At 43.6% G+C, this 18,884-nt stretch overlaps 1 protein-coding gene across 1 annotated transcript in view; it reads right to left on the bottom strand.

Moving 5' to 3' along the window:
* LOC121926840 (cytosolic phospholipase A2 epsilon-like) overlaps positions 1 to 18,327 on the bottom strand; it is a 68,721-nt gene extending 50,394 nt beyond the window's left edge. The window contains 2 exon segments of the mRNA XM_042460191.1: positions 9,691 to 9,763; positions 18,198 to 18,327. Of these exon segments, the coding sequence (XP_042316125.1) occupies positions 9,691 to 9,763; positions 18,198 to 18,311 (187 nt within the window). The 5' untranslated portion in view covers positions 18,312 to 18,327.
* Positions 18,328 to 18,884: the final 557 nt, after the last annotated feature.

Genomic DNA, 18,884 nt, shown 5'->3' with positions numbered 1-18,884 from the left:
GAAATGTTTCAAAGATGTGTGTAGGAGATGTGTGTAATCTTCAACCCAAGAGGTTGCACAGGAAGATCATCTTCAGGAATCCTGATCCTCAACATTTGCAAGCTGACTAATTTAATGGCTATAGTGGTGGAAGAATACAGCAAGCCAAAGTCTGATTGGTATTGTTTCACATATATAATGTTCCAGTATCTCTCTCTCTCTCTCTCTCTCTCACACACACACACACACACACACACACACACACACACGGTAATCCTTTGAAGACCTCTGCCCCTTTGTTAGCAAAGTTTATTTCACATTTGGACCAACATAATGTGTGGTATTTTCCCTTCTACAATAAAATGTACACACTTCAGTGTAAACAAGGAAGTTTCATATCAAGACAATATATGTACAATTTCCTACACAGAAATCGTTTCCATGTATGAACAATGTCAAACATTGGGTCATGGCAACTGCACATTGTGGACCCGATCCAACCTTTCCCCAGTGTAAAAGGAAGCGGCAAAAAGCAGCTCCTTTTTACACCTGGGAAAGGGTGCCTTTGCCACTGCAGCAACATTTCTTCGGTGTTTGTTTGGAATGTGATGGCTAAACACTGTGTTGTCAAAATGCTGCCCAATGTCTGGTTCGGTGAGGAACATGATGCCGGCTTGGGGATGGTGTCTGGGCATGTGGCATGTGGATGCCGCACCCCCACTGCATCTTGAAGCCGGCTCTTTTTGCTGGTCTGTACCGGCAGTTAGTTTGTACTCCTCTCATTCTATACAAGACACCAGAATCCTAGAGAATCATTCCTGAACATTGCCCCCTGGGGAACACATCCGGAACATGATGGGAACAATCGGTGGTGGCGGCAGCATTCTCGCTGTCTGGTAAGATGTGTTCTTTGTCGCCTCCCATCCGCATAACATTCCCTTTTAAAATGCGACAGGCCCATTCCAGGGCCTGTGCGATAAAGTTCATAGAAAGAATTTAAAGTTTGACAGCGCTGGCTCCTTCAGCTTAATATCAAAGAGAAGCACCACCTCCTACAGTCAAATACAATTAAACAATCATGTCAAAGAGGAAACCTTTATCTTTACTAGGAATAGGTTAAAAATTCATCTCTCTCGTTCTCTTTCTCTGAAAAAAATCTTTCCATGTCTTTAAATTTCTTCATAAACATGATGGAAAGAATTTGATATTTTAACAATCTGAACATTGCAGGAAGTGCAACTGACACAATTGCCCATTCAGGCGAGGGCTTTAGGGAATGATGGCAATGATCATTAGCAAGGAATCAAATCCCCATTGCCTAGAAGGACAAATGTGTTGTTTCTGTATGGTTTTGAATCTTTGTGTCTTCCACTATGCTGATGGTGTTGTATTAAGGTTGGCATCTCTTTTTTCTGACATGATTTTTATCTTTAACAATTGCATGGCAGGCAGGTGCAATACAGTCTTTTCTCAAGAACTTGGTATTTTAAAATACTGGATGCTCATAAGGTGAAATTGGTTTGTCTATACATAGATTTCCACTCCAGAATTTTACACAAGTGAAAACATGAACATGAAAACATCTAGAAATACATCTACTTCAGCATCATGCTTCTGACAGTTTCCACCCAGATGCCTATCAGAAGTATCTACTGCAAGTAGAATCTGAGAGCAATAGAATCCTCCTCTTGTGTTATATATTCAGAAGCATATTAACTTCGATACTGAAGGTAATATGCAACAATTATAGTGCCAGACATTTATTAGCCTACCTGTCTAATTACTTTTTTAAATTAATCAGTTGGTAACCATAAGCGCATACTGTGGGATCAAATTAAATAGTTTAATTATTTGCTGTGTGAGGAAGAACTTGTTCCTGTCTTGAATTTCCCATCATTCAAGTTCATTGATGATAATGGATAATATGAAAATGTGCACATGTTACTTTGTGTGTGTCCCCTTTTTGTGTTTTTTCAAGCTAAATATCTCCATATATTGCATTTTCCCTTATTTATGTATGTGCCTTCAAGTTGCCTGTCAACTTATAGTGAGCCCAAGAATTTCATAGGGCTGGGGTATGGTTTTTTGCCATTGATAATTGAAGCATCCTTTTTCTGCACTTAATTCTCTTACTGATTGAGCCTGGAGCTCCATTCCAGAAAATAGTTTGCTTAAACCCTGTACAGTACAAACAATTCATAAAGATTGAACACATAAGAGTACATATTTCTCTCTAAACTTTTATTTACATTTTTCCACAGGAATTTTCACTAGGATGTTTTTCATGATTTGTTTTTTTTATGAATCCTATTTAACCATCATTCAATTACATTGACGATCATGGATTACATTATCATCATCATTTCTATTATCACAACCTGATTAAGGACCTTAGCTGAAATCTTGAGATTGTCCTTAGTGGCATCTCATTACTTCATTAACATCTAGACATGCATAATTCAAGATCTTCCAGATTCATGCATTCCTTCTGACCTAAATAGTAGATATAAGCTGACTTCATCATCAAGTGGGTTTCTTCAAACATAAAAAAATAACACATTATCACAGCCTCATGACTTGTGGCAATCATGTTATGAAAGTAAACATATTGAGAATAGAGCAAGCTTGTTTGCTGCTGCTCCAGGGACTAGGACACAGAGCAATGGATTCAAGCTATAGGAAAAGAGATTCCACCTAAACACTAGAAAGAATTGAAAGATCTGCTTGACAGTGGAACATGCTACTTTGGAAAGCTGTGAAGTCTCTTTCTTTGGAGGTTTTTAAACAGAGGCTTGATGACCATCTGTTGGGAATTGTTTGATTGTATATTCCAGCATAGCAGGGGATTGGACTGGATGGCCCTTCTGATCTCTTCCAACTCTATGATTTTAGGGACATACCACTTTGAAAACGTTTCTTATCACACCTCTCATCTTTCCTGCAACTGCATTGCTTTGAAACCATCCCCACCCTCGAGTAAGATGTCTCTGCTGCATTTCCAGTATTACAATAGCCATTGCCAGGAGAGGGCCTGATTCTCCACCTCTCACCTCCTCCCCTCACTATTCCAAAGCAGGCTAACTCCATGCCCATTGGTAGAATTCAAAGATATAGCCATGTAAGTCTGTAGAATCAGTGTGTAGAAAGATCTTGTAGCACCCTTGAAACTAATAGAAAGAAAAAAAGTTGGCAGCATGAGCTTTTGTAGACTTCAGTCTTCTTCTTCAGATGATTTTGGTTCACTACAAAATCTCTCTCCATGCCCGTTGGTTTATTTATTTTTAATTCTGCTATGTTTGTGTTATTACTGTACAGCAAAAACTATTAAAATTATTGTTATTTTATCCTTTTGCCATAAGTATACAAACACAGCAAAGATAAAAATAAAAGACCTCAACAGGTACGGAATTAGCCTGCCTTGGAAAAGGGAGGGGGATCAGGAGAGTAGAGGAGAATCAGGACCCATCGTGCCACATGAATGCTGTATTGCCAGAATTGAAATGAAGAGGCTTTTCACACCCATGCAGCTGTGCTATAATACTGAGATTAAGAGCTCACTGATGGGTTTTGCTCCACAAATAGAATGCAGGGTGGCAGCAGGACGGACCTGACATCATGTGATAAGTACTAGACAAAGACACTTTTATCCTGTTAAAATTCCACTTTTTAGCCTCATGGGGTAAATTTCATAGAAAAAGACATTTTCATCTACCATGCTGTTTGTTCAGAGTATAGATCCTTTAATACTATTTACACACTCCCTCGGAGTGTAGTGGAGTCTCCTTCCTTAGAGGTCTTTAAACAGAGGCTGGATGGCCATCTGTCGGGGATGCTTTGATTGGGAGTTCCTGCATGGCAGGAGGTTGAAATGGATGGCCCTTGTGGACTCTTCCAACTCTATGATTCTATGACTTGTACCAAAATGCCAAAAAAAAATGTGATTAAGAAGCACTCATAATTATGTCTATTTGGCATTATGTTTTATATGAAAATTGAACTAATATATTAAACAGCAGCCAAACAAAATTGGAAATCATTCATGTGCAGACCTGTCATATCAGACAGTAATGTAACATTACTTTCTGGAAGAATAAAACTCCTAATCAAACTATATACAAATTGTCTAAAAGGAGGACGGAAATTTCATTATCTTGTAAAACCTCTGTCCAGCGTCCAGTTTCTCCTCAGGTCTCTCAACAGTAGCTGGCTTATTGTGCAAAGAATGACTTCTGACAGCATTGCAAGACAGCCCATGCCTAGCCTATTCCTATTCCCTCTCACACACACACATTCTCACACAATATAGATTATAAGAGGGGTAATGACAGGAGGACAGGAACGAAGCACAATGCTCCCATCTTCATCGCACAATTGCATGAAGATTACCAGATGACATGACGATTATCCTGTGATTATCCCATCACAGTGTCGGAGGTGCGCATCTGCGCACTGCCCCGGGAGTGCCACCCACGGACTGGGGAGCACCGCGGCGGGACTCTCGTAAGACTCTGGGCTTGGCTTCTGGCTTTGGCGTTTGGCGGCCAGGAAGCGAGTAGGCCTTTAAGGAACACCTGGGGAGAAGCAGGGAGGAGCCCGCCAGGTGAGAACGGCGGGTATAAAGCCGGGCAACCGGTCCCTCCTTGACACGCCCCCTTTTGCCTCCTCGCCGGACCACCGACGGCACCAGAGCTGCACCTTCTGCCGGGCAGCCTCCTCCCGGGGTGTCGGAGGTGCGCATCTGCGCACCGCCCCGGGAGTGCCGCCCACGGACTGGGGAGCACCGGGATGCCTGTGGTGGCTAACCTCTGCTCCATTAATAGCCATAGGAGGGTGGGGGGAGGATAGGGATGCGGGGAATGCCTGGGCTGGGGATAACATCTGTTCGGAGGCGGAAAATTCGTGGGTGGAAATAGCTAATGTTTCCTCCCTGTCATGGACGGATCATTTCCTGGTAGAGGTGAAAATCAAGGCCTCTACCCAGATCCCCCCCGGGGGTGGTGGACCTGTTAGAATGGTCCACCCTCGAAGGCTGATGGAACCTGAGAGGTTCCAAGAAGCCTTAGAGGGGCTCACGGTTGGAAATGACAGCGACTCTGTTGATGCCCTCACCGGTATCTGGAATACCGGTCTTTCTAGGGCTATACACAGGATCGCTCCCAAGCGCCCTCTCAGGCCTGCTTCCAAATGTAAGCCCTGGTATACGGAAGATCTCCGGGCAAGGAAGCGGGCTCTGCGACGGCTAGAGTACCGTTGGCGGAAACACCTTCGCTTAGACGACAAGACTCTCCTAGAGCAACTGTTAAAGGACTACGGAGAGGCAATACGAGCAACAAAGAACTCGTTCTATGGTGCTCGTATTGCGTCCGCTGAGTCACGTCCGGCAGAGTTGTTCAGGGTGGTCAGGGAGCTAACTCAGCTCCCTCCCGCCCTGAACCAGATCCTTGAACCTTCTAAGGCCTGCTGTGACCTGTTTAACGACTTTTTCGCGGATAAAACCTCTCATATAAGCGAAGGTCTGAACGCCGACATTATAGCAGAACCTAGGGTAGAAGTGTCCAGAGCCTCCGTGGACTATGTTAAACTGGATCAGTTTGAGTTGGTGAGTACCGATGATGTGGACAAGATCCTCGGAAGTGTTCGGAAAACAACCTGCTCTCTTGATCCCTGTCCCTCGTGGTTAGCGGCCCAGGGGGGACCGGCGGTAACATCATTGTTACGCCGGATAATTAACACATCTCTGAGGGATGGGCTATTTCCATCACAACTTAAATTGGCCATTGTAAAACCTATTTTAAAAAAGCCCTCCCTCGACCCCCTGGTACATAATAATTATCGGCCTGTTTCGCTGCTACCATTTTTGGGAAAGGTGATCGAGAGAGCAGTTGCGATCCAGCTTCAGGCGGTCTTGGATGAAACGGATTATCTGGACCCATTTCAAACTGGCTTCTGGGCTGGTTACGGGGTTGAGACGGCCATGGTCGCCCTGGTCGATGATCTCCATCTGAGCATTGACGGGGGAAGCGTGTCCCTGTTGGTGCTCTTGGACATCTCAGCGTCTTTCGATACCATAGACCATGGTATCCTTCTGGGGCGCCTGGCAGAGGTGGGGATCGGGGGCACTGCGCTCCAGTGGTTCTGCTCCTACCTCTCCGGGAGGTCCCAGATGGTGCAGCTGGGAGACGTGTGCTCTGACGAGAGGCCCCTTAAAACCGGGGTCCCTCAAGGAGCCATTCTGTCTCCCATGCTTTTTAACATTTACATGAAACCGCTGGGAGAGATCATCCGGAGACATGGGGCACGGGGTTATCAGTACGCTGATGACACCCAAATCATTTTCTCTATGTCTCCGACTGATGCAGTGACTGGGGATGGCGTCTCTCCTCTCGTGGCCTGTCTAGAGTCAGTAATGGGCTGGATGAGGGAAAACCGACTCAAGTTGAATCCAGAGAAAACGGAGGTACTAGTGATAGGTTCTCCTGGTCCAGGAATGGCGGTGGTTCCACCTGTCCTGAACGGGGTCACGCTCCCTGTGAAGGACTCCGTGCGCAGCTTGGGAGTGCTTCTTGACTCGTCGCTCCACCTGACAGCTCAGGTGAATGCGACGGTCAAGAGCACCTGTTATCAGCTTCGGCTGATTCGCCAGCTGCGCCCATACCTGGCCCAGAGGGACCTAGAAACTGTTGTACATGCTCTGGTAACTTCGAGACTGGATTTCTGCAATGTACTCTACATGGGGCAACCCTTATACCAAACTCGGAAGCTGCAAATGGTGCAGAATATGGCAGCCCGGCTGGTCACTGGTGCTCCCAGGACCAGACATATAACACCGGTGCTGAAAGACCTCCATTGGTTGCCCATCCGCTTCTGAGCTCAATATAAGGTGTTGGTGATTACCTATAAAGCCCTAAATGGCTTGGGCCCAGGATACCTAAAGGACCGCCTCTTCCCGTACATTCCGCCTCGCACCCTCAGAACGTCTGGGCAGCAATTACTGAAGGTGCCTGGGGCTAGGTTAGCCTCCACCACACGGAGTACATTCTCTACAGCTGCCCCAGCCCTTTGGAACACGCTGCCCACTGAGCTCCGCTCGTCCACCACCCTGGCCCAATTCAGGAAGGACTTGAAAACCTTCCTGTTTCAACAGGCATTCCCCGAATAAAAATCCTGTGGGCCTCCCTCCTCTTCCGTGGCCAAGAGGCTGGGCTATGGGGCTTTTTTCCGTCTGTTATTTTATTGAATAGTTTGATGGTTTGTATTTTAATTTTTTTAATTTTTTTTATTTTATTTTATTTTATTTTTTGTATTATGTGGATTGTTGTTTTTAACTTGATGTAAGCCGCCCTGATCATAGGAAGGGCGGGATATAAATAAAAAATTTATTATTATTATTATTATTATTATTATTATTATTATTATCAATGAACAAGAATTGTCCCATCATTTACCTCCAATTATTAACAACAAATGCAGCAGTGTTGATGAAGGTAGAGGAGATTTTGAGGCCACACAGAGGGATGAAGGTGAAGGGGAACCCTATACACACACACCTCTATTTATAAAAGCACCCATTTAATGGGGAAACTGCATTAGGGTTTACTGACTTTCCTCAGAAATGAAATTCAAAGTACATATAGTTGAAGGGTCCACTTCAGGTGAAATATATTAAAAATCCATAGGGAGTATCAAGGAGACTAAGGTCTGAAATACACTGCAGAAATAATCAATTTTAGATCACTTTAACTGGCCTGGCTCAGTGCTCCATAAAGGATCATAACTTAATTAGCTCCCTGCTAAATTGAGACTGCTAGAAGTTATGGTTTCTCTGCATTTATCTCTATGGTCAAGATGACCACAGACAAAACAAAAAGTCAGAGAAAGGCTATTCTCTTGGCCATTTTTCATTTCCAAATGAGGCTGGTCTAACTGCCCTGGCTCAATGGTAGGGAATTCTGGGGACTATAGTTTTGTGAGACATTTTGCTTTCTCTGGAACTAAACAGACCAGTGTCATATGCCGGTGTAGGGCCAGTGTGGGGGCATAGCATATGCACATCGGCAGCCACAATGCCACCCCTACACTGGCGTCATGCTGCTCACCCAACCGCACAATAGAGGGTATCATTGTGCTCCATTGGCACAGCATTTAAACACACTGCACCAAAAAGCCACCACCACCACAGCAAGGGCAGTTTTTTGCTGGCACTAAAAGGAGCTGCATTTTACCATTCCTTTTAGTACTAGCAAAGTGCCATATTAGAGCCACAGTGTGTAGTTGCTGCAGCCCTGATCTGGCACTGAAAGGGGATGCAGGATGCCGCTCCAAAGGGGCGGTCTGTCGAGCCCCTCTGTCAGAGAGCTCTGATTTCACAATAAACTACAATTCCCAGGATTCCCTACCACTGAGCCAAGTCAATTAAAGTGGTCTCAAACCAGATAATTTATGCAGTGTGTATTGGACCAGAATGAAACAAAATGAGGAAGAGTGAAAGGGGACTACTGTGAACCCACCCAGTAAATTACCCCATAGTAAATGCAACCCTTATCAGAAAAAGCTCTTCACCACTGTAAAAATGGCAGTTAAAACATTCTCAGTCTTACTCTTGTAAAATTTAGCCACAGTTACTTGTCTTTTTAGAGCAACACATAGGGCAAAACCAATGTTTAGTGTAAAAATATTTGTGCATACAGTTGTCCTTTATCAAATGTTACAAAAGCACAGTCCCAAGCGCATCTAACCATTCCTTTAACACTCACACAGCCCACTAATTTTTGCTTTGGTGGAGGGTGAGCAGTTCAACCACTGCACAAAGAGTGAGCTCAAGCCTTGGCATCCATTACGCAACTGTAGGATTCAGCATGACTACACTGATGTAAATTAATGCTATGCTAAAGGTGTATTACATGCTTCCCCAGCATTACCAACAGCAGCTAAATATGAAGAGCAGAAGCAAAGGGAACACATGACATAATGACCTCACAGCACAGGAAGTGTGCTTGTGTAATGACAAAGAGGCAAGAGGAGAGAAACAACATGCAATACACCCATACTGGGTACAGTATCTAAAGCCCTATGCCCTAAAGGGCAGCTTGGGGGCAGAGTCGGGGCATGACATCCACATGACGCATGCCCCGACTCCGCCCCCAGGGTAGCATGACACCACGTGCCACTCCACATGGCGCACAGTTTCACAGCACTTCTCTGACACTGGGTCCATAAAGCCACAGCGCCATGGCTATCGTACCCTGCAGGGTGCAAAAAGGAGCTGCTTTTTGTGGCTCCTTTTTGCACTCTAGAAAGGCTAGACCAAGGCCGCAGCATGTGGTTGCCACAGCCCCAATCTGGCTGTAAAAGGGGCGGTTACAGGCCATCCCTTAGGGGCAGTCTGCACAGCCCCTAACTACCTACATTTCTCTGAAGATGCCAGCCACAGATGCTGGCAAAACGTCAGAAAGAAACTCTACTAGAACATGGCCACTTAGCCCGAAAAACCCACAAAAAACTATACCTACATTAGAGTGATCAGATAGCTCTCCAGATGTTTTTGTCCTGCAATTCCCATCACTCCTAATCAGCATAGCTAACAGTGATGGATTATGGCAGCAATAATCCAAATACAACAAGCCCATAGAAGCCCATTTCTGTGGACTACATGCCAACAAATAATGCTGTATATAGAAATATGGAATATCTATTGACACTAAAGATACTCACATGTGTCTGCCTTCTGGATGTTTCTGGCTCTTATTATTCTTACTGTGAGCAGTCTGAAAGGAGTTTCCTCATTCTGCTGGCACAATAACACATAAATAAACATCTGTTAACAACATATAAATGTTATGTTTGCTTGGGTCAGTACTTCCAATTGCATTAACATATACAAACAAGACGGAACATGAATGATATGAAATAATACAAGGAAAGCTTTTGCTTGGCAACTTGTTTCTCAATGATGTTCTAAATGGCAACAAAATACTTGGCTACACTGCATGTTTTAGAAAGCTGTTAGGTAATTTGAAAAGTGTTTAGGCTGGATTTAACACACACAAAGCACGTGAACCTAATAGGAAATAATGTTACAGTTACCATATTCAGTTAAGGTGAGATCATATGAGTATTCTCCTATATACTAAAGCTACTAAGCCTCTTTTTACTGTGGGAAATAAGGGAAATAACATGGGATGGCCAGGCTATATTTATCTAGCTGAACCCTTAGAGCATTTCTGTCAACAGCTTTTTTTAAAAAAAAAATACTCTTAGTTTTAAAAAACTTTTTGATAGGAATGTTCAAAAAGTCCAAACGTTTGTTGTAACAAGGAATACTTGAACATCACTACTTCCCTCATACTATGGCAAGATCAGAGATTCTCATATGTAAAAAGAAAAAGCATACATGCCACCCTGTATGCAGTGGTTTGACAGAAGTTGTGAGAACACCTGAGTGGTAAGAGATGGGATGAGCTTCAATTATCCCTTTAAAAAGGTGACCAATGTTGTCAGAATGCCAACCATTTGTTTGCTCAGAATCCTATACAGAATTAATCACAAAGGAAACCTTGGTATCATTCGGGTTCCATCTTGTTGTTTTGCTGCAATGGGCTGAATGTTTAATTTGAGGAACCTGTCACACAACATCAGTGTTGTGAAGTACAGTCCTATAAAATCAGCGTGGTGATATGCTGCAATCTATCATAGAAATTATTAGGAAACTGGGATGAATCAGGGCATGATGACATTTCAGATCTTTTGACACCCTGCTGAAGGAGTGTGTTGCTCCCATGATGGATCAAAAAAAATCAGGAAAGAAAAGATCCTTGAACCCTATCATTCTGGAGATTATCACCCAGCCTCAGGGTGAACTGAAATTCTGGGGAATTTTTTTTCAAATTGGATGTTATCACACACCTCCATCCTCAAACTGGAGGCATCGCAATTCAATCCTAGCCAGATCCATCCCTAATCTGTCTTAATCCCATCCTTCGCAAAGGATGGGAGTTACTACCTAGAAAATATTTGCACCAATTAGATCTCAAAAAATACAAGTGGGCTACTTAGAAAAGATGAGAGAAAGTTGAGGAGGAAGAAACACTGTGGATAAGTAGAGGAGGAGAGATGTGCTCTGGTGTTGATGGACAAATGCTGATAAACTGTGTTCATACAAAAAGGCTTTCTTTGTTTTGCTTGACACGTTTCAGGGGAAACTCTTCTTCAAGAATTAGTTCTTCTATTCCTCTTTTCCTTTGTGGACAATGTATCTGTGTTGAATCAAATATCTCTTCTCCTCTGCTTAGAAAATATACTATGTTCTTTGAAATGGCAAAGTGGAATGGGAAAACAACTAATTCAAAAAAAAGTTTTTAGTAACTGGCAACTAATAAAGTTTTAAATTTTTAAAATGAAATGGACAGCTACCCAAAGGAAAAAGTAGCTATTGTAGCTAACCAGAATGCTATTGACTTCACCTTGTAGATTGGGGTGAGGAATTTTGAATAATAATAATAATAATAATAATAATAATAATAATAATTTTTATTTATATCCCGCCTTTCCATAAATATGATCAAGGTGGCTTACAAAAGATTAAAAACATCACAGTACAGAGTTAAAAACATCCCTACAAAGGAACAGGAATCAGTACAGTTACATATATCAGGGGCAGGAGATGGGAAGGTCAAATTACAATAGTCCGAGGTCATAAACAAAGGGGCAGAGAAAAAGAATAATTATCTAAGGTGGGTAAGCTAGCCGAAATAAATACGTTTTTAAATTCTTTTTAAAAGAAACTAACGACGCGGCGGAGCGGAGCTCTACAGGGAGCCTGTTCCAAAGGGAGGGGCCGACGATGGCAAAAGCCCTCTGTGAGGTCCTCACAAAATGTGACTTAGGGACCTCTAACAGTTTCGTTCCAGATGTTCTGAGTGTGCAGTGCGGATTGTATGGGGAGAGGCGGTCCTCCAAGTACCCTGGGCCCAAGCCATTTAGGGCTTTATAGGTCAATACCAACACCTTGTATTGAGCTCGGAAGCGAATAGGCAGCCAATGAAGATCTTGCAGAATAGGTATTATATGACTAGTCCTGGAAGAACCAGTGACTAACCTAGCTGCCACATTCTGCACTAATTGAAGCTTCCGGGTTTGGTACAAGGGTTGCCCCATGTAGAGCGCGTTGCAGAAATCCAATCGAGAGGTTACTAAAGCATGTACAACAGTTTCAAGGTCCCTACGGTCCAGGTAGGGACGCAGCTGGCGTATCAGCCAAAGCTGATGACAAGCACTCCTGACCGTCGCATCCACCTGAGATGTCAGCTGGAGCAACGAGTCAAGGAGTACTCCCAAGCTACGCACCGAGTCCTTCAAGGGGAGCGTGACCCCGTTCAAAACCGGGTGACAGATCTCACCACCTGGAACCGGGGAATCTATCACCAGTACTTCTGTTTTCCCTGGATTCACACTGAGTTTGTTCTCCCTCATCCAGCCCATTACTGACTTCAAGCAGGCATCTAGAGGAGAGATGCCTTCCTTAATTACTGCATCAGTCGGAGACACAGAGAAGACTATTTGGGTGTCATCAGCATACTGATAACACCGCGCCCCGTGTCTCCGGATGATCTCTCCCAGCGGTTTCATGTAAATGTTGAAAAGCATAGGGGACAAAATCGCTCCCTGAGGGACACCAGATGTAAGGGCCCTCTTATCGGAGCGACAGTCCCCAAGCTCCACCATCTGGAACCTGCCCGAGAGGTAGGAACGTAACCATTGCAAAGCAGTGCCCCCGATACCCAACTCCCTCAGGCGGTCCAGAAGGATACCATGGTCGATGGTATCGAAAGCCGCTGAGATGTCCAAGAGCACTAACAGGGACACGCTTCCCCTGTCCATGCTCAGACGGAGATCATCAACTAAGGCAACCATAGCAGTCTCAACTCCATAGCCCGCCCGGAAGCCAGTTTGAAATGGGTCCAGAAAATCGGTGTCATCCAAGATCGATTGAAGCTGGAAAGCGACTGCTCTCTCAATCGCCTTCCCCAAAAAAGGCAGCAGCGATATAGGCCGATAGTTATTATGGATCAGGGGGGTCTAAGGAGGGCTTTTTTAGCAGGGGTTTGACCACAGCTAATTTTAATTTACAGTGGTGCCTCGGGTTACGAAATTAATTCGTAACGCGGCCGCTTTCGTAACCCGAAAAGCCTTCGTAAGCCGAATTGCCATAGGCGCTAATGGGGAAAAGCCGCGATTCCGTGCGAAAAAGCCGAAAAAAGCACCAAAAGTTTTTTCGTAACCCAAAAAAACATTCGTAACCCGAAACAATAATTCCCTATAGGATTTTTCGTATCCCGAAAATTTCGTAACCTGGGTATTTCGTATCCCGAGGTACCACTGTAGATGGAAACTGACCCTCTCTTAGAGAAGTATTAACAATGTGGTGTAAGAGTGTTAACACTGCATCTCCCCCCTGAGCTGCCAGCCATGAGGGACAGGGATCAAGGGAGCATGTCGTTCTCCTAACACTTCGAAGGATCTTGTCCACTTCCTCGGTACTAACAAACTCAAAATGATCCAGTATAACAGGGATCACGGACGCTCTGGACGCCTCTCTTATAGGATCTGCATGAATACTGGCGTCGAGATCAGCCCTTATCCGAGAGATTTTATCCGCAAAGAAGTTGTTAAATTCGTCACAGCAAACTTTGGATGGTTCCAAAATAGGGCTCAGGGAGGGGGGGAGCTGGGTTAGGAGCATATTCTCCTACAGGAATCTTTCCATGCTTTGAGATCAGCTGAGGAGGCCCTTTCTGTTCCACCACAGGTATATGTGATGTGAACATAGGATAGAGACTGGCTGCTCCTAAGCTCTGGAACTGGCTTCCCAGAAGGCTTAGAGGTTTATCACATGGGGCTTTTTGCAGCTCAGATCCAGGGTGACTACTGGTTCAGCTATGCGAATTCACGTTGTAACGTGAATGTTTTATCACACAGGTTGCCCTTCCATTGCCCTTCTGAACTGAGGGGGAATCGAATCCAAGGCAAGTCATGTGATGTGGATTCACGCAAAGAGGAGTGAATGCAAATTGTATTACCACACTGGTGCATACCATGTGGATTCAACAATTTGAATTGGGATCCTTGCACATGCTCAGTGGGGGTCTGGACGCTGACCTCCTTCCCTGCCCCCTCCTTAGCTGTCATCCTTTATCAGGCTGAAGGAGCAGTCAGGGGATGATGGGATAGGTCACAGGGGGTCACTGGGGCCAGGATCGGACTGAAGGAGCAGTCAGGGGATGATGGGATAGGTCACAGGGGGTCACTGGAGCCAAGATCGGGCTGAAGGAGCAGTCAGGGAATGATGGGATAGGTCACAGGGTGGCAGAGAGGATGAGATGGGGATGCAGGAGCAGTCAGGGAATGATGGGATGTGTGGCAAGGTGGCAGAGAGGACGAGATGGCATGGAGGAGGAGGAGGGGATGAAGGAGCAGGACACAGGGGGCCAAGGGGGATGACATCGGAGTGATCTTCCACACCAGACCAATTCAAAGTGAAATCGAAGTGAGCTTGAAAGCAAATTCTGTGAATTCACTTTTTTCCGATTTCACCAAAATGAGGGGTCACTTTGGAATCGCTGCAGAAGCACCATGGAAGGAGCACCCATAGAAAGGAATCTCGTCTGATAACACATTCACGTTATGAAGTACTGTAAATCATCATCGTTGGACCTGCAGTCACCCCGGATCTGAGCTGCAAAAAGCTCCGTATGATAAACACCTTAGACTAGTAAAACTCTATTTATTCTGGCAGGCCTTTTGAGAATTGGCTTGATATGTTTGTTTTTAAAAGGAAACAGGATTTACATAATTTGCTTACTTTTTATTTGTTGTTTGGGCTTTTTTTAGTGGCTTATATTTTTAACTAGTTTTTATTTTATGATGATTTAATTGCTTTTTAACTTTTGTATGCTGTGAATTTTTAACTTTGTTTGACTGTTGTAAATAACCTTGAGATCCACAGTGGGAAAAAGGTGAGCTATAACTAAATAATATATAACCATAGCTATGAGAACCTAAGGGGAAGCATTAGTGGACAGGAGACCTTGGAGGGTGATATCCCATCTACCACACACTCCCGCAAAAACGCCTCCAGGTGCCATCTGGGGAGTGTAGGGGGGTATTTACACCATGTTTGAAGGACCCACTGGACCACTTTAGGTCAAGAAGCCTTTTTAGCAACAGAAAGTGGCTTCTGTTCCTGCCTTGAAATTAAAGGTCATCAGTGGAGCCCCATAACCCCATGAGGCTAGGCTAGTAATGACACGTTACAGGGCTTTCTTTGTAGCGGCACCACACCTTTGGAACATGCTCCCAGGGAAGATCAGGCTGGCTTCATTCCTTCAAAACTTCCACTAGACAGTGAAGACTGCTTTGTTTCATGGGGCCTTTGGCTCTTAAAAATACTACATCTAATTTTTAAGAGCCAAAGCCCTGTGATACAAAGCAGTCTTCACCGCCTGGTAGAAACTTTTTTTTAAGCTGTTTTTAATCTGTTTGTTTGATTTTACAATTATTTCAAAATGGACTTTGAATTGCTTCCAATTGGCTTTTAGTTATTTATTGAACTAAAAAGTTTTTAAAGCTTTTTCTTTACTGTATATCTTGTTGAGTCAAAAGGCAACAAATAAATGCCATGAATGAATGTATATTATACTGTTTATATTGTTTTATGCTGGTCATTGACCATAAAAATAAATTTCATTTCATTTCATGTAGCAGATATACGGATTAATCCTTTATACAGAACTTCAGATACAACCTACAACATTTAAAAGAAGCTGAATAGAAGAAGTACAAGTAACACGTGCAGTACTCCAGGCAGTGATGTTGAATAATCTGCATTTATTTGAATATTGATTATACAGACTTCCTACTCAGTTAGCAATGCAAAATTAATAGAAGGCATGCAGAGGTATAAATGGCAACTTAGAAATCATTTCATTTAATTCAAAGGTAGCCTTTGAAACACTTCATACTATTTAATTAGAATACAAAAGAAACATAAAAGTCACACACAAAAATTTATGTGAGCAATCATCATAAGCTCATCAAGCCTCAAACGGATATATACTGTTGTTCAGGAGGTGTTGATCCTTTAGGGCAAATGGGACACTACCTCATTTTTTATAACTAGTCCATAGCTGGCTCTGCCTTTTACTTTCCTAGTCAATCTCTTACACTGTTCATTGCAGAACCCAGAAAAGAAGTACCTCCCTACAAAGATATATAAGCTAGCAGAAAGATTTTCCCACCCTATTAATGGCACAGGAACATCTTTGGGGGCAAGAAGCAGTGGAGAGGCAGGAGCAACATGGAGTAGGAAGGAATTGTGGAAAGACTGACCAATCACATCCTCAGAGGAGAAGCAGGGGCCCTTCTCACCATTGCTCCTCTCTCTCACACACACAAGCAGATTGCTAGGCTACTACTCCTTTACTTTCAAGTTTTCTATTCATATTTGCAAGAGTCACATTAGTACATTTCTACTCTGCTTTGTTTTAATTTACTGTAATATTCAGAGGCAGGCTTAATGCTGAACATAAAGAAAATAAAAATAATGATCACGGAAGAAATACATACATTCTACCTAGACAATGAGGAAATCAAAATAGTAAAAGAGTTCCTGTACCCAGGATTAAACATTGATCAGAATGGAAACTGCAATTGAGAAATCAGAAGAAAACTAGGAATGGGAAGGACAGCTATGAAAGAAGTAGGCAAGATCCTAAAGAGGAAAGATATACAAATGAACACTAAAGTTAGAATAATCCATGTATGGATGTGAAAGCTGGACAGTGCATAAATCAGGTAGGAAGAGTATCAAGTTATTTGAGATGTGGTGCTGGAGAAGAGTGCTGAAGATACAGTGAACAGCAAAAACAACAAACAAATGGGTCCTTGAGCATATCAAGCTGGAAATATCCCTGGAAGCCAAGACGGTCAAACTGAGGCTGTCATACTTTGGCCACATCATGAGAAAGCACAACTCATTAGAAAAGACAATAATGCTCAGAAAGGTAGAGGGAAATAGGAAGACGAGACGACCAGAGCCAGATAGATACATTCAGGGCATGGATTTGCAGGAATTGAGCAGTGGAGGATAGGAGGGTTTGGAAATATTACATCCACAGGGTTGCCATTAGTCAAGGCTGACTTGAAGACATTTAACACACATTTAATACTCCAGAGGACAGGATCAAAATTCAAAATGACCTGAATAGACTAGATAGCTGGGCCAAAGCTAACAAAGGAAATTCAACACGGAGAAATGTAAGGTACTGCACTTAGGGCGGAAAAATGAAATGCACAGATATAGGATTGGGGACACCTGGCTTAAGGAGACTACATGTGAAAGGGATCTAGGAGTCCAAGTAGACCACAAGTTGAACATGAGTTAACAGTGCAATGCAGCAGCTAAAAAGGCCAATGCAATTTTGGACCCTTCCAACTCTACGATTCTATGATTCTGTGGAGTCTATCACATGGAGGCCCTTCTGTGTGGTAAACAAGCACTGCCCAAATGTCACACAAGAACCAATGGAGTCGCGGCTCCTGCTCTGTTCCCGTCATGCATTCGTAACTGGGGGAGCCTCCTGGAGTGCTTTTCTTATTAACAGCATAAATCGTTACTAAGAAAAGCGCTCCAAGAGGCTCTCCCAGTTATGAGTGCATGACAGGAACAGAGCGGGAGCTGCGATTCCACTTCCGTAGCACCATGGGGGATCACACCCATGGCGCTTGCGTGACATTTGGGCAGCACTTATGTGACGTTTACCACATGGAAGGGCCTCCATGTGATACTCCTATGATTCTAACAACAACAACAAAGTTCAGAGATGCAGAAAGAAGAAGGCTGATCTGAAAAGAAACCCTTTGATTTGATTTAATAGGTTTGGAGATCTTGACGCTGGGCTTGTGCCAGAATCACAAGAAGAGGTATTCGGTGTCTCTGGAAACAAGGTTATACTGGATCGCTTTGAGTTTAAAGATCTCTTCACTGGCTGCCAATTAGCTTCCGGGCTCAATACAAAGTGTTGGTTATTACCTATAAAGCCCTATATGGCTTGGGCCCGAGTTACTTGAGGGAATGCCTCTCCCTACACAATCCGCCTCACACCCTCAAAACTTCGGGGAAGTACATATTGGAGTACCCTAAGGTGAGACTTGAATCAACTCACCAAAGATCCTTCACAGAGGTTGCTCCAAATTACTGGAATAAACTTCTGAAAGAGATTCGCCTTAGTTCCACCTTGGATGTGTTCAAAAAATCTTTGAAAACACATCTCTTCCATTTAGCATACTCTCCTGACTTCTTGAGAAAACTACCTCCTCACAGAAGTTACTTCAAGATGCTGGATCACGATTAGTTATGATGTTTTTAAGATGCTATTTTACTTTGTACTGTATTTTACCCTGTATTGTAATGAATATTTGATGTTGTGAACCACTTTGATCACTTTGGAAAGGCGGTATATAAATAAGGTTTTATTATTATTATTATTATTATTATTATTATTAAATTAGGAAATGCCCTCTTAACAAACTGGGAGATGCCTAGAGCTCGGGATCGCACACCAACCGCCTACATGGTGGGTGTGTAGATGATGTGTGGGTGTCTGAGCACCCACACGTCTCTTACAGGAAGGAACGTCATAAGGGCTGCAACACAGTCGTTATCACGTCACAAAAAGGAGCCGCTCTATGCCGCTCCTTTTTTGCTGTGCAGCATTCCCGTGCCATTTGGTTGCTGTGGCAATGTTGCTCAGCAAAGAAGGGTGGCATTTCCTCACCTGTGTGTACCGCCCTTTAGTCTACATAAAACATGCTTGATTTGCACAGAAAACAGTATTTTCTGTGCAAGAATT

Source organism: Sceloporus undulatus, chromosome 1, assembly GCF_019175285.1.
Source record: "Sceloporus undulatus isolate JIND9_A2432 ecotype Alabama chromosome 1, SceUnd_v1.1, whole genome shotgun sequence".
Taxonomy (NCBI): Eukaryota; Metazoa; Chordata; class Lepidosauria; order Squamata; family Phrynosomatidae; genus Sceloporus; species Sceloporus undulatus.
This window is presented reverse-complemented; position numbering and strand designations above follow the sequence as displayed.